General features: G+C 35.7%; 1 protein-coding gene across 2 annotated transcripts in view; it reads left to right on the top strand.

Moving 5' to 3' along the window:
- The window catches only part of oys (lysophospholipid acyltransferase 6), a 33530-nt gene that overhangs the window by 9267 nt on the left and 7241 nt on the right, over nucleotides 1-17022 (top strand). Inside the window, exons 3-9 of one of the 2 annotated variants that reach the window (XM_089248343.1) lie at nucleotides 950-1027; nucleotides 2614-2706; nucleotides 3765-3875; nucleotides 4761-4896; nucleotides 7997-8053; nucleotides 10536-10626; nucleotides 10846-10947. In XM_089248343.1, the coding sequence (XP_089104469.1) occupies nucleotides 950-1027; nucleotides 2614-2706; nucleotides 3765-3875; nucleotides 4761-4896; nucleotides 7997-8053; nucleotides 10536-10626; nucleotides 10846-10947 (668 nt within the window). The remainder of the gene's footprint in view (nucleotides 1-949; nucleotides 1028-2613; nucleotides 2707-3764; nucleotides 3876-4760; nucleotides 4897-7996; nucleotides 8054-10535; nucleotides 10627-10845; nucleotides 10948-17022) is intronic. The other variant, XM_089248344.1, reaches the window with a different exon arrangement.

The following is a 17022-nucleotide window of genomic DNA, read 5'->3' as shown; positions in this document are numbered from 1 at the left end:
TTCTTTCTATTGTCATATTATACAGCTGCCAAGTCTTCTAGATTCATTAGGCTCCCAATTTTTGACTGTCTCCCTGAATCCTAGAAAATTCTTACATCTCTCAAATTTTGACCGTGATTGTAAAAAAATTCTCTTTTTTGAGGGGAAAAGAATTATTCCCCCCCCCCCCCTGTGAATTTATCTGGAGAGAAGATTGTTGCTTTGGTTTTTAATCCCCCGAAATGATGCCAAAAGTACGGTAGACTCTCGCTAATTCAGCACATATCGGACAAGGGTGTGTGCCGGATTACCGGATGTCAATTCAAAAAGCCCATTTAAATAATATGAATGTCTGTGCGAAGACATGCAGTGGCATGTTTTTCTTCTATGCTGAAAGAAAACCTGCCAAAACTATGCTGGATTTGTGCAAGGCCGGATTATCAGGGGTCTACTATATAGTGTAAATTGTTGCCATTGCATAAAACCATTTTCAGGGAGGAAAATCAAAATCTGCTGGACAGCCAGTGTAAATTCAGTCTTGATATCCGAAATTGTTGAGATGACTTGTATCTGCTTTGACCATCATGTCCCGTTGAGTCAGTGCATCCTTTTTCAGGGCGTGAGGGCAGTGTTTTCAGAGGCGAGATTCGAGAGCAGTAATGACATGTAATTTGACCTACTGGTTAGCAAGGATTGGCGACTTGGCACAAATCGACAATGATTTGCACATAATTACATTTTTGCAGAGGGGTAAAAAATCCCTACAATTTCACTTTAATTAATGAAAAACCTTACATTGTTTTCAAAAATCCCTTTTTGTATTTATTTTTGTACTGCATTTTCCAAATTTGTGCGAAAACCTCCCTAGTTCTCATTCTCGAGAGTTGGCAGCAATGACATTAGATAGATTTCAATGTATAGCCTATATTGTGTATGATTGAAATTTCTTTTTTTCTCTCTAATTTCACAGTCAGATCTCGCACCTGGTAGTACAAGCAACTCTCAGTTATATCATAATGAATGCTGTCAGCCCTCAAATAATGCACTGGTAAGTGGCATTACAAGCAAGTTATTGTTTATCTGTTTAACAAATTTGCATTCAGAAGCGGAATAATCTCTGAAATCGTGTCTCTCTCTCTCTCTTATTATTGAGAACAGAATAATCCATTTGGGCAGTGCATTAGTCTTTTTCTTTGACAATGCCTGGCGATAAGAGATAAGTAACAAATTCACTGGAAGCATGCGAATGAACTGATACTGTTACATACAATAAATGGTTTGTCACATCAACCAGTGCTGTTTTATTCAACCCCCCACCAAAATGTTTTGATACAGCATATAATTGTGAAAAACAAATCCCAGGCTCGACCAAAAGAAGCTGTCTAAAATTTCATGAGTGTGATGTGGGTCTGAAGACAATGTAAAATGTTCAGAATTCACATCAGCATGTTTTCTAACATGGAAAGGATCACTTAATCCCAGAAATGTTGAATGTTGAAAATATGTAACTTTAGGCTCATTATAATGATCCCCATTGATCTATCCAAAACAGACTTTATATTGTAAAGAAAACATAGGATAGTCATATGAAAATATTTGGGACTTGTTGTACTGGTCATGGTAGTGCAATGGTCATTATTATAATTATGAGGAATTATTTCAATATTGACAGCTCAGTGCGACACCCTTGACAAAAGTTGGCCGTGCTTCCAGAAGCTGCAACCACACTTTGAGAAACACAGTTCACCTCTAGCTGAGGAGGTTAACCTTTCTCAGCGGCAATCAACAAGATCAGTTTTATGACCCATTCATTCTTCATAGTTAGTAAAAGCAGTGACACAATAAGCGCATTTATAACGGGATTGTAAGTGTATTCATACCAATCACATAGGAAGCCCCTGTGTGCGAATCAAGTTTAGGTCATGACCCAATAGCTCAAGAATCCTAAAAATACAAATCTTTAATCATTACACTTCACTCATAGTTTGAAAAATAGACGGGGGCACTATAACAAGCATTGCACAGAAATGAAATTCACTTTAGGTTCACAACACGTACGCGCACATTCCACCACGTACCAATTCATTAGAAGTTCCACGGATGAATATTTATGAGGTGCATGTGTGGTTTAGTAATAGCTCAAGAATCTGTAGATAGACAGGAGTTGTGCTCTGTTTGAAAGAAAGCTCAAGAATCCCTGGTTGTGAGTGGATTCAAACAACTCGTCCAGGAAGCCTTTGCGAATCAAGTTTTGGCCACGCCCAATAGCTCAAGAATAGCTGTATCAGTCACCATAGGCAGTAAGTGAATTTTTATGTGACCCCCACCTTGGAAGTCCCTGCGAAACATAGATTAAGAACCCCTGGCCTATAGGACAATAGTTTTGTGATGCAAGAGTTATTTTCAAGAATTTAATCAATCTTGTTGATTGGTTGAAGTACCCCGAATTTTTTTGTAAATGAAATGCAATGATGCACATTGATTAGATCTGAGTTTACTTGAATCATAATAATATGAATAACTTTTTTCTCTTCATCTTCAATATATTTATTTATATCTTGTTATGTAGGTGTCATTGTCGTGGGCATGAAATTTCTAATTATATTTGATTTCGATGATTTATTCTGGTTTCAGGTTAGTTCTTGTGGTATCGCTCTTGTATCTATCTTCGATGCATCTGCTGAGACTTACTTACGACTATGGAGGTTGGACAGTAGATATAACTGGGTAACATTTTCTTGCTCATAACTTTTCTGTGTAATACAGGGTGGGCAAAAAGTCAGTGTAGAAACTTTAAAAATTCATAAAAAACCGGAAAAATAACCCAAATAAAAAACTGTTTGCATTGCTAGGTCACAGGAATTTTTTTAAGACAGAAAAAAAAATTAACTCAAAAAACAGCCGACAGGTGGCGCTGGTATGAGTGGCTTTGGTGGGAAAAACCACTGAAATTTCCAATTTCACCCCAAATAAAAAAAATCATTTGGTGTAGTTTTATTTCTTTTCCATATGGAAGATATAGTTGTGATAATTTGAATAGATATTGATGCAAAGAATTGGAATGCATATGCAATAAATATGGATAAATTTATTAAAATATACTTATTTTTTCACAGTTTTAAAGGATAAACCATTGTGTCTTATTTGCAATGAAACCATGGTAGTCTTCAAAGTATATGACACATTCCGCCACTTCATTTCCAAGTATAAAAATTCTAAACATGAATCCAGTGTCGAAATATGTCCATCCCCCTTCAAACAATTTTTATTTTTGTTTGCCCGCTTTTAAGAAGTTTGCCCATCACTGTCCTATACAATGACTAGCTTAGCATGTAAATGAAGGTGGAGACTTCATAGATAACAATAACAAATTTGTTAATTAAATGAAGACAGTGATTAATGCATATAGTGGATCCTGCTTACCGCGTTCCCTCTTAGAGCAATATTCCACTTAGTAAGACTTATTTTCATGGTCCCAACTGTTACTAATACTCATTGAGATTTCCCGTTTATGGTGTTTTTTCCCACTTGCAATGTTTTTCTATGATGCTTTTTTGAAAAATATTATAAGCAGATCCACTGTATTTGCACAACAAATAAAGCAGGTACAGTACATGTACACAGCCAGTCGCCAACTTCATCTTCCTTTTCAGTCTCGAATCTCATTAAAAGCACATGCAATACTTCATAGTGCAGACTACGGAACGATTTTGTGTCTCAATAAGCAAAAATATTGGTGTATTTCTTTCATCAAAGGTTATAATCATGTATTCGGTTTATTTCAGTCCGATGATGATCACAACTCAGAAAGTCACTAGCTTAGCATTTAGCATGCATGATGGTATTTGTCGAAGCGAAGAGAAATTGAGCCCAGAACAGCGTCGGCATGCAGTAAGGTATGCATATTTCATGCGCTAATCTTTTGACTTCCATTGCATAAAAAAAGAAGTTGAAGGGTTTCCAGTGACCTGGAAAGTCTGGGAAATAAAAAGTAATCAGGAAAAAGGAAACTATTTGCAAAACGTCAGGGAAATATTTGATAAGAGTCTGAAAAAAAACATTCAGAAGATTGATTTTGAATTATATGGTCAACACTCGTTATAACGACCCCCCCCCCCTCGTCGTTCCACTGAAAATGGACTTCATATTGGGAGGCTGTTATATCAAAAGTTTGATAAAATTAATTTCTTAAGTTGGAAGACCCCCAGAAAACCAACTTCAGCTTACCATTACAAGGTATTTGAGACATTCATTTGTGTGTCTTGCCATTGCAAGCATATTATACTAAATTATTCAAATCAAATGTAAATCTTAAACACACTTTTTGTTTACTTCTTAGCAAAAGAAGGGAGGATGGGGTCAAGCTGAGTTGTATTGGAATAAACAGTATTTGTAGGTCATTATATTGGATGGAAAATAACATTGGATGGGTAGTAAAACATTTCAGACTTATTGTCAACTGTTATTGCAGTCATTATAATGAAACTGCCACAATAACGAGTAGTTGTTACATCCGAGCATCGACTGTATTTCTTTCTTCAAGAGGCCAGAAAAGTCAGGGAAACTTCTAAGCTTTATTCGGGGAAAGTCAGAGAAATGATCAAGCAAAATTTGCTTGGAAAATATGATGTAAGTGTGAGGGGGGAGGGGAAACTGTGACTGTGAAATCTGCAAATGGGGAAACTGGCAAGTACCAAAGCCAATTGTGTATTTGGTGAATTTTTGATTTGTCTGTTGAATATTTAATTTTGTTCTGATTTCAGCCCGATTCATTTTTTCAGGCATATTCCATCCCTTTTAGAGTATTTCAGTTACATATTTCACTTTCAAGCTCTTATGTGTGGGCCGTTGGTGTTTTATAATGACTACTTAGATTATGTGGAAGGTCGTAATTATAGCAGGCTTCTGTCTTCTATGGTGAGTATTATTTTTTTTCCTGTCCAATATTTATTTTAATTGCAAATGAAATATTGTTCACTGAAAGGGAAAAAAATGCAATGCCTTGACAGAATGCAAGGAATAAAATGAAGTTTTTGAAACCTGTACAACGTAATGCTCTGAGCATAAAAAAAAAAACAAAAATAAAACAAGCTCAAAATGAAATTAATACACAGCGATTCTCTCTAAATTCATGGGAAAAACTTCAAGAAGGGAGTAGTTGTGTTTGATGTAAGACAAAAAAACAAGCATTTTTGGTTACAGAATGTGTGGTCAAATCCCAATAGCAAAGACAATAGAGTTTGCTTTTAGAGAGAGCGCACAATAGCACTTCACCTCCAGTAGCAAATATCATATTTTCCCAATGGATTTACTGTGATATGTACTATCGATCATCCGAGAGTGCAAGGGGTTTTAATGTGGCAGGTTTCCTCGTGATGCACCCTGGGTAACTCAAAATCTTTCACTTGTCATTGTTTGACTCAGTATGACCTTGATGTACCAAAAAACCAAATTAAACCAAAAATTCAATCCAAAGGTACATGTGGTTCTCGCATAATAAAATAGTTCCATTTCTGCTGGAAACCCTAAATTATTCAAACACTACGTTTCTGCTCCAATGGATTGGATACAATAAGCCCATCACATGTCTTCCCCCAATCTCTTGAATTTTTATTGTGGGACCCATCTCCTGGGCATTGTATATACAGTTCCCATTGATTGCGCTGAAATTAGTCAATGTGTATTCAGTTATAGAGTTTGCACCTGAACTGTTCACATTTGACTACTCATTCCGTAACAAAAAGTGCTTGTTTAGGTATGTTCTATCCCCCCTTATCCCACAAATTCTGAATTATCCTGTATAATATATGAAGCCATACGTAAGTAAAGGACCATCATAACATGCTATGGCATCAGTTATACCCTTTTAATTGGAGATGGACATATATATATAATGTGGATTTGGGATGGGAGCCTGAAGATGATGTCAGCACATATTAGATCAGTCAGCCCTATTATCGATGCTGTTTCCCTCTGGCCATACCCATGGCATTGATTGGATGAGTGTTCCAATGTAATGTTCAGGTATTGCTGAGTGATGATTTTTCAATTGGCACTTGTTTTTTTTTTGTCTGAGAAAAGCTCACATGTGATGCCAGATTTTAGAAATTTCACAGATTCAAATTCAAAGAGGAAGGTCTAGCGGTTTTTGCTGGTTAAGGAAGTATCCAGATAGTGTTACAAAGACTGCCTGCTGATGTTTGCTGGTTCCAGTGCATTATCTTGTTAAAAGCAATCTTTGACACTGTCAGAAGTTTAGGGTAGTGTACCAGTCATAAACATATCAGCAACATTCTGTCACTATATCCGGTGACGGACTCGCGATTTGAGGATCCGGGTTTGAACCCCACAGTGGTGGTCGGCTGAAGTTGTGTTTTCTGTGGTTTCCAACTTCAATGTGCGAATGCGAGCCGATCTCTCCGTTAAAAAGTCTCGCCACAGAGAGCAACAGGCCTACAACATTACAAATATTCAATCATTACATTTCACTCACAATTTGAAGTATAGATAGCAGCACTGAAATATCATACACAACACTAGCTACACACTCAGACTGTTAGGTGTACACACTCACTTTGTTCCAGACTCTGCCACGAAGCTGGGCTGGAAGAGATCTCGGCAACGGGATAAGTCCGGTGGCAGAGACCCTGGCGTTCATTCATTCATGTCACTATATCCATTATCTGCACAAGAAGGAATCTGTCATTTATGCTGATTGTAATCCAAACCATACTGCCATATGAACAAACTGTATTGTAGCAATTTTTTGCACTCTTCATTCCAAATTTTGGTGTATTTCATACATCCATTCAAGATGTATTTTTTCCCTCTCAGTGTATGATGGTGAAAGATTGGACATAATTTCAATAATTTCGTGTGAATTAATACAAGATTAACCTCTGAATTTTTGATTTTCTATGCATCCAAAATTATGCATTTACTGTCCACATCAGAGCAATGTTCATATGTTTCAAAATCACATCTTTTTTTTGTCATGTACACAAGTAAAAACAATAATTAAAAAAAAAATTTTTTTGTAGAAAAGAGCAGCAGTTGAGATAATGGTATGTTAGCTCCAGACTACACTTTCTACCAACCATAATATGGGTGGTAAGATAAATTCCATGCTGTGTCTGATAAAACTGACATCCTTTCAACTTTTTAATTTCTGAACTAGGGGTGAAAATGTTGGTCAAGTTGAGCCATTTAGGGTCACTTTAAAAGCACCAACCTCATTTTAACAGTAAAAAATAGACACTTTTGGAATCACCTGAGCTTGGCTTTGTGCTCTTTTTAATGCTCCTTTGATCTGTCTTTTCAAAATCTCACAAAGTTCGAAGCCAAATTTCTCAGTTCTTGTAATATTTCCAACGTACTCTGATGTGATCGACTCTGGCATCACAGATTAATTTAATTTTAATTAATTAATTAATTTTCATCTTTGAGTCAAGAGTGAACAAAACTCAGTTGAACCCCCCCCCCCCCCAACCCCCATTCATAAAGACAAATTTGGGGCTCAATTATTCATAGGCTCTATTTAACCTCCAAAGGAGTCAAAACTTATCACCTCTTTAAATACCAATGCATCTCCCATCTCTAACAAAAGTTTTAAGTGGTTTTTTTTCCTTCAAATTTTTGAGCAAAGAAAAAAGTCCAACACAACACAGTTGTTACTGTCAAACTTGGTTATAACTACCTTGGTTATCATAGCACTTCAGCTGTAATATCTCATCTTATTTCCATAGTGAATAATGGTAATGAGCCTCACTTTTAACTCCAACAAAATGCAATAACCCTAGCTATAATGATATATTTTCAGCACTTTTGGTGTTTTTCCAAAAATTTGTTAGAACTCAATTTCAACACATTGATGAAAATTTCGAAATGCATATGAACAGTGCTTTGCTGTTACAGACCCTTCTGCATTTTCCAGTATCAAAAAATTTATAACATAAATGCTACAGAACCATGTTTTTTGTTTTTAAAAGTTTAAATCATGTATGGTTCAAATTTTCAGCCTTCTACTAGCAGCGACATGGATATTAGCATTGAGCACATGGACTTATCACCCAATGTAAGAGTGTTTTGTGCAAACTTACATTAGCATCCTGCACGACTCTCCTCTGAATTTCCTTCTCTTTCTCATGATTATCAGTTCTTGCAAATGCATGAGCATGAGCTTCTCCTTATTTTATTCTTTTCCTCTTTCTAATTTTTTTTATATAAGGTATGTGTTATTTATTTTTCCTTTCATCCAACACACATTAGTTTTCATCGTTGAGTCAAACCTTATTATAGCACATCCCCCCCCCCCCCAATTCATGTAGACAAATTTCAAGATTCCGAGCCTATGGATGATGACCCCACCTTCGTTTTTATAAACATATTCACAAAAATATTGTTTTAATATCCTTAACTTTGCGAATAGTTTGAAATACAGTTTTCTGTATGCACAAAAAAAACTTCCCATTTTTCCTTGTATTGAAAATCATCAATAAGCGATTCAGCTGACTACTTCTCTCATAACCTATTTATGATGGGAGCAGCTCAAGGGTTTCAGCCCACCATATCATGGATCTTATGCTAGAAAAAAAAATGGGGGCTGTACCAGCAAGCTGGGAAGTGCAAGTTATGGATGTATGTGAAACTTATAAAAACAATCCTTTATCAGAGGAAACCCTTTTTGTCTTTTGTGCACAAGAACAATCGTTCCCCCCCCCCCCATCATCATCTAGTGTCATCTCCATAAAACTGAAATTGTATTGTATTGCCATTATTCTCACCTTTTAGGTTTCCCAATAAAAGTGAAATTTTTGCCATGTATCCTGGTTTAAAAATTTGCAAGAAACACCTTCAATCTTGCCCATTTTATCGAAATGCATGATTTTGATTCCAATAGACTTTTTTGATTAAAAAATAAAATTAGCTACCTATTAGTTTATCGATGCTCAATTTTTTTTTTTAATGCAATAGATTAACCTTTTTTGGTTGGGCACATCTAATCTGTGAGGTGAAGCACCCATTTTTTGTGTCAAAAAGCATGGTTTATCAAGAGAAGTTTTGCTAGGAAGAATATTGCAAGGAAATATAAAAAGTTACTTTAAAATGCAAATATAACCTTGTTTTAGAGAAGAATTTATCTTAATAAGCTTTCCTGTAAGCGTGAGCAAAAATTTAATTTTTAAAATCTCACAGATGAGTTGTGCCTGAACATGTTTGGATTTGTATTGTGCCTGGCGGAAGGTAAAAGATTGATTTTTCTTTCTCTGGCCCACGATAAATCGAATCATTAGACTTTTTGTGTGTTATGCCGAGGTGAACATGGAAATTGTTGCCTCCTCTCTATCAAGAATTGTACCCAGGACCTCTTGCAAACTGGGCAAGCACACAGACTATTACACCACTGAGACAAGATCTTTTTCCATTTAAAACACACAAACAGTAGCATGACTTGCTGAGTAGAGACATTGCAGCTTTATTTAACTTAAGCAAATGGCCGCCACCTGGAAGTCTATTAATTTGGTATAGTAGATTAAGTTCATGCAGCATGTTTCTAGCTTTGTGCTAATACTCTGAAACAGATCGCTCTCTTGCTAATTATCTATCGATAAACATTCCTTTAGATCCTGCAGAAAATTCTTATTTTAGTTTCATTTTTGTCTTTATTGCCAGCATTGTTATTCCGTATTCTGATCTAACCTATTTTTTGATTTGTGCTCATTTCAATCATGTTATAAATCATATTATCATAACTGTTTGCAATTCTTACAAAATACTTATGATCTTGGCCAAAAGTCTAAGAACCGTTTGTTATTTTATAACTACTTATTATACTTTACTGTATATGAACCTCCATAAACATTTCTCTGAGGAATTTTTGATGGCACATGTCTGAAAGTGTTGTGTGTTTATGTACCATGCATGGCCTGAACAAATTTATGATGTCAGAGTTTTTAAAATTGACGATGTCCAACAGCATCTACTCTTAGCGATTAGACCATAATAAATATCTAATTGCTAAGCGTCCAATGATGTGCGCATAAGTCAATCGTTCAATCGTAATCATCAATATAAGATTGGAATCTTATATTGATAACTGCAGAATATTTGTTTCCTTTGAATTTAGTAGTCAAGACATTAGAGCTGTCTAGCAACTACGAGAAACATTGTTCTTCAACAACCAGATCTAATTCTGGGTCACCCCTGGATCTAGTTTTTCTTTTGTGGGGGAGAATTCTCCTACGTTGCTAGTATGCTGTCTTGACACAAATCAATTGCTGTCACAGAGTCATTCCTGCCATGCTGTCAGTTTCGTTTCACTTAGGTACTAAAAGCCAATTTCATACGGTATCAAAATAGCACCCAAAATACTTAACCGCCTGAACCATTTCATTGGTGGTTCACATTCATTCGCAAAACTGAAAATTTAAAGCAGGTGTGGTTGGTGTTTTTATGTTTGTGACTCTCGTTTGGTATACAGTTTATTTGTTGTTGTTACGTTACCATTGATCGTTTGAATAATTCATTCTGTGTGTATGTGTGTGTTCTACTTACAGTTCACCGTTGCACGTAAAGTTGCTGTCAGCATGTTCTTTGCCCTACTGCTTGTGACCGTTGTACCTCATTTTCCTATCACATACCTACAAGGTGATTGTCATCTTTGCGAATTTTTTGGTATTTTATCAAGCGATTTCCTCTATCTTTGGAGAATATTGTATCTGTATCTCATTGTGTTTTTTTGAAAACGTAGCCATACAGAAGCGTACAATATAATGTGTTGAGTAAGGCTAACTTATGTGTTGCAAACTCATATTATATGGTATAATTGCAGCTTGATATTGACGAGTTCTTTTTTTTTCATCACAGATTCCAAGTTCTTGGAAGGTAGCCCTTGGTATTCAAAACTTGCGTATCTTCTTTTTTCAACGTCTGTCATTCGATTCAAATATTATCATGCATGGCTGTTGGGTAGGTGCTAAAAGATATTTGTGACATAGATTTTCTCAAACTTAATATCAGTGTCAATTACACATCAGCATTTCTGCTTACTTTCTGGAAAAGTCCCAACACAGTGAGTAACAGGGTCAAACCATTACCAGGGTTCATACAGTCCTTGAGAATCCTTGAAAAAAGTTAATTTTCAAGTCTAAAAGTCCTTAAAAAATCATAATCATTTTAAAGTGCTTACCACCACAGCCGCTGTGGTGGTCGAGTGGTTATAGTGCGGACTCGTGATGCGAGGATCCGGGTTCGAACCCCACAGTGGTGGTCGGCTGAAGTTGGTTTTCTGTGGTTCCCAACTTCAAGGCGCAAATGCGAGCCGATCTCCCGTTAAAAAGTCTCGCCACAGAGAGCAACAGTCCTACAACGGTAAATCATTCAACCATAACACTTCACTGATAGTTAGAAAAACTGGGGGCAGATGACAGCACTACACATAACAAGCATTACACAGAAACAAAAAAAAAACTTTACGTCAGGTTGCACTACACGTACACGCACATTCCCGCATGTACCGATTTGTTGGGGGTTCCGCGGGGGGGGGGTGCATTTGGGGTGTAGCAGTAGTAGGTAGGGCCTCCAAAAAAATGGCTCGGGGATCCATGGTGTTCTTAAGTCAGCCACCTCGTTGGGCAATTTGCCTGTTGTGGCGTCGTATTTGTATTTGTATTTGTAAATAAGTGCTTGAAAAACAGTTTCCCTCTTGGAAAAAAAATTCCCCTCGAACTAAATCAGCCCCTAAACCATGTACCGTTGGGGGCAAAAACGAGTAGAGCAGAAACAATGAGTTACGAGACAATGTTCAAAACAAGACATATGGTCATGCATACCCGAGATTTTTCTGTGCTTAAAAAGATGTTGCCTAAAAAACTCTGGTAGTAAACACTGCACTTGAAAAATTGCTTCAAAATATTTTAAACTATCAAATTAATGAATGTCAGTTGCATATTATGTTGGCTGTATATCCTCAATAAAAATACAGTAAAATATTGCCAATTGTCACCAAAAATGATGCAAAGGTAAGCAATGTTGCCAATTATTTCTAAAATTGCCAAAAATCACAATAGGTATAACATGAAGCACCATTACGTTGAAGCAAGTAGATTTGAATGAATTGCATGGGGGGAAAAAAACTGAATATTCATATTTAAAGTCATAATTATCATCATAAAAAAATAATAATTTTAATACTTATTTAATTTCATAGATAATAAAAATTGGAAAAAAAACCTCTTGAAAATACAAGAAATAACGGGACATTTTTCTGAAAAAGTTGGAATGGCCAAAATTACGTGAAAGTATGGGCATGTCCCAGGAAATACAGGTCATATGGCCACCCCTCATATGTGGCTTCATGCTTTCTGATTTTTTCATGGAAGACAAATTTCAATACCATTTGAAACACAAAATGACTTCTGCTTGAATGTCATTTGTATATTAAATTTTAAAATTTGTTTTTAATAAATTAGTATTTCCAACTTGAAATATGCATTATATATGTTAAAAATGAATAAATATTGAACATAAATGTAAAAAAAATCCAATTAATTTAATTTTGAAAAGATCACAATTTTTATCAACCACAACATGAATGTCCTTGAATTTTTCAATTTTGCCTGGAAAAGTGCTCGAATAGTCTTTGAATTTTCTTACTTTCAAAGGGTATGAACCATGATTGCAATCAATGCTTCTATTCAAAAATTACCATCATTAACCTCCAGATCACATAGGTTCCCAACCTTTTTGGAACCAGCGCCCCCTTTTTTAGTGCACGACTGCATAGCGCCCCCCCCCTTCTCCAGGTAAACTATATTGTACATAGTATATATTGAAAACAAGGACAAATTTTGAAATAAATTTATTAATTTATGAGAAGGTAATAATATGTATTTTTCTCACAGTATTTGATTGAAAATATATATGCTATTTGGAAAAAATGAATATAATATCATTAGTGAGATATCTGAGCTTGATGTGATGAAACTAATTTCTCGATGTTTGGTGTCATTTTTGTCATCAATAATCTTAAATCTCAGCGTTCCAGTATTGACAATCTGTTTCTTTTCTTCGTTAATAGACTGGTGACTATGCTAAATCCTCTCTCAGCTAAATATGATGATGGGAATGCAATGTAAAACTTTTTTGCTGCAGAAAAAAGGCTGCATATAATGTTTGAATTTCACTTTATAGCCAAAACTCCTGATACCCTTTTCTTAATTTTAAATTTCAACTCTTCATTTGTTGAAAATCCTATCAACTCTTCTTGCAGTGATAATTCTGTTATTTGAGGAAGGCTCTAGGACCCATTCTGGAATAGTCATAATGACTACATCCTGAAATCTATTCGTAAAGTCTTCTGTCAGTGCTTCCAAATGCTGATAATAAACCAAAATGTCGTCATCAGTTGTTTCAATTGAAAAAAGCATTGGAAACGGATAAAATTGTCGTCTATCAAAGTTTTGTTTGTAAAAACCAAGTTTTAACACGAACGCTAAAATAATTCCCTTTGCTTTGATAAAATTCAAATCATTACCTTGGAGTTGTATATTCATTTCATTAAATTTGGTATATAAATTGGCCAAATAGGCGCAATATCACTCTTAAATTTTCAATAAATTCTCTCTTAATGAATCGTACTTGTTTTCAAAAAATTTTGTGGCTGATTCAAAGAGTTCGTAAAATCATTTCAGACAGGTACCATTTGACAACCAACCAACAAACTTCTGTATGTAATAATAAACGACTGAAGTGTCTTCATCGTTTTCATCACAAAGATTTCTAAATTTCCTGTCATGGAGAGCATTGCTTCTGATCTTGTTAACTGCTTAATTACATATTGTAGCGAGCGATGAAAGCGATCACTAAGATTTTTTGCAACCAAATGTTGTCTGTGAATCATACAATGCACGGCCACTAAATTTGGTACGACTTTTTTCAGGAATGAGATGAATCCATGGTAGCGTCCAACCATTGCCGGAGCACCATCAGTTGCAACGGACAAAATATTAGTCAGCGAAATTCCTTTTTCTTCAAAATAGTTTTCTTAAATGTCAAATATAGATTTTTCCTTTAGTGTCCGTTTCTAATGTTCTGGCAAATAATAGTTCTTGACAAATGATTTCATCTTTTATGAAGCGAAAAAACTTATGCCAGAAGTAAATACCCATTTGTTGGTAAAATAGATTCGAGTTGTAAAGAAAATTCGGTAGTCGTCAAAAAATCAGAGATTTATCCACATCCTTGGACATTTTGTCAATTCGTCTCTGCACTGTATTATTACTCAATGGAATTGTTTTAATAATATCAGCTGGTAGCTTATGCAGCACAGTATGCTGGACTTCGTTCACAGCTGGCAGTATCAATTCTTCGCCAATAGTGTGCTGTTTACCCGCTTTAGCAATGAGTAAGGAAATGTTGTATGATTCTCGTAATCCATCATTTTCTTGTTTCGATGTTGTCAAAAACATATTAGTCGAAGTTGGACGTCTTGAATGTTGATCACTTAGCATTTGAAAGTAAGATAAATCTTTATCTTTTCTGTCAGGATGTATTTTGCTCAAATGTTCTGCTAATCGCGAAGGTTTCATAGCTTCATTTAAAAACACCTTGTGGCAAATCAGGCACATTGGTAATGTCTTGCTTGTGGGTGATTGAATAAAACCATATTTTAAATATTCGAGATTATATTGTCTGCATTTTTTTTGACTCCATCATGGATATGTCTGTAGAAATTAAACAATTTGAGTATTAAGAAAGAGATCCATATGCACGGAAATTTTGTAATAAATACGATATATTTTGGAGATTAACAATCCGGGGTGGCACATAAGAAACAAATGTCATAATTTTAGTAAATCCAAAAATATTTATTTCGAAATTACGTGCTCTATTCGGGTGAAAAATTTTGTGGAATGCATCGCTTGTTTTTTTTTTTTTTTAATAGACCAACTATTACCAGTCCATTCGGCAATAGCAACCCAGCAACCTCTATGCTTGTAAAATAGTTATAAAATGTTATATTTCGATTCATTCTGTTCACACAATTTATCGACCAACAATAATTTAGCTGGAAGTTGGCTTTCTTGAATATTGGTAGTCAATATAAGAAAAGATTCCACAGATTTCTTAAAGTGCATTATAGAATTATTTCTATATTTCTTGCGATTGCAATTAAACAATGTCCCGTCACACAATCCTGAGACAGACAAAGGTTCCGAACGGGGTGGGTCTAATGTTCAGCAGAGCAGCAACTAGCTTATTTTAAACATTCCCCGCGTACTATTTAAATCAGAAGATTCTAGATCGAATTTGACTGCAAATGCAAATACAACGCCACAACAGGCAAAATGCCTCGGGAGTTGCTTTTTTTTTTTTTTTCGTTACGTTTGAATTAAATAAAAACTAAGTTTTTTTTTTTGAAAACGTTGGCAACTCTTAATTTTACGAGTAAATTAATTTGGAAATGTGCCGGTTAGACACTTATGGGTTGTTAAGGGATGATCCCTATCATCAGGTATGCAAACATGAAAATTAAATTACTAGTTATTTGATTATGCGACTGGTACACTTTTGATTTGTTTATATTTAATTTTTAATTCACCTTTGACTTTATATACCTCATGATGGAGATTAATATCACCGCAACATATTGTATTTATTACAATGAAATACCTTTATGATTTTACCAGGGTTATTAAAATCAAAACAATAAAAGTAATAAACACATTCTTACTTTTGGTGGTAACAATTATTGCACCAATTTAACTCTTGCTATGAAGAAATTCCGAAATAATTTGGTTGGTATGTATATAATAATCTTCAACCTCTGTTCACTGCACTATTATACCACCCGGGAAATATTGTCCTGGAAATTCAAGGTGTAAACGACATTGAATTTTCTGCACATGCTCAAAAGGGCGGCACCTTCAACGCCAACTCAATAGCCTTGTTTACATGAAAAATGAAAAAATAAGAGGAAACCACCACCCACCAAAGCCAAAAATTTTTTGCTAAACCGGGAAAACTGGCAACTCTGTTTCCTTATTCCGCAATAGCGAAAAATCGCAGAGGATTATGAGAAATAGGTATGCACCGCGAAAACCCCCAAGAAGATATGTAAATACAGTATTTTTTCTCCTCTTCTTTCCCTACGAGGGAAAACAGTCATCAAGCCAGTGCCAGAACTCTCAGTGATACCGCAATATTGAACATGCAAACCGGGCTAATATGACTTGAACACGAAACGCCCCCTGAATATGACTTGAACAAAAACCGCCCCCCTCAGACTTCTCAACGCCCACCGGTGGGCGGTAGCGTCCACGTTGGGAACCACTGCTCTAGATTGAAAGGATAGATGGCAGTGTCTACTAATAAGCATATTTATACTGAAAAACGGGGGCATTGGAAGTGTTTTAGACCATTAGCTGCAGTTTCGTCTTGGAGATTTCGATTTCTACGTTAAATCTGGAATTGTTCAAAACCAGTTCTACTAAATGCTGTGGGTGCCACCACCAGGTATGATGAAACTGCTCATCAAATATTTCAGTGCCACTCACTTTTTTTTTCTTGGGTAAAATCATAGTTAATTGTTGTATGCAGAGTTGCCAACTGCTACAGATTGTCCATGATTTCTACAAACAGCCGCACTCAACTAGAGTGTAGGAGAGTTTCTCAATACTACAGAAATTATTTTTTCTTCAAATTGTATATGATCTTTAAGTATGTAATATTGGACATCGAAAAATCTGAAAAGTGTAAGGAATATGTGAAATCTGTCCTCCAGAAGGACCCTTGGCTGTTCCCCACATCTGGTAAAGGCAGTAGTGGATCCACCCACCGCACTACTTAATACCCAAATTCATAAAAAATCATCCCATGGGGGGCTAAAAACAGCTGTAATAGTGCCGAGCCATGACAGGTCAAAAAGGGACCACCCCATCCATCAATAAGTGCTTATAAATTAAAATAATTGTAATATTTCATTCCTCTCGCCATGACACTTCAATCATCCATTGTCAGTCCGAGATCATAGATTGCGGTGCT

This window comes from Pholcus phalangioides, unplaced genomic scaffold (assembly GCF_987345545.1).
Source record: "Pholcus phalangioides strain wild (caught in Gottingen) unplaced genomic scaffold, Ppha-v1.0 ptg000020l_1, whole genome shotgun sequence".
Classification (NCBI taxonomy): Eukaryota; Metazoa; Arthropoda; class Arachnida; order Araneae; family Pholcidae; genus Pholcus; species Pholcus phalangioides.
This window is presented reverse-complemented; position numbering and strand designations above follow the sequence as displayed.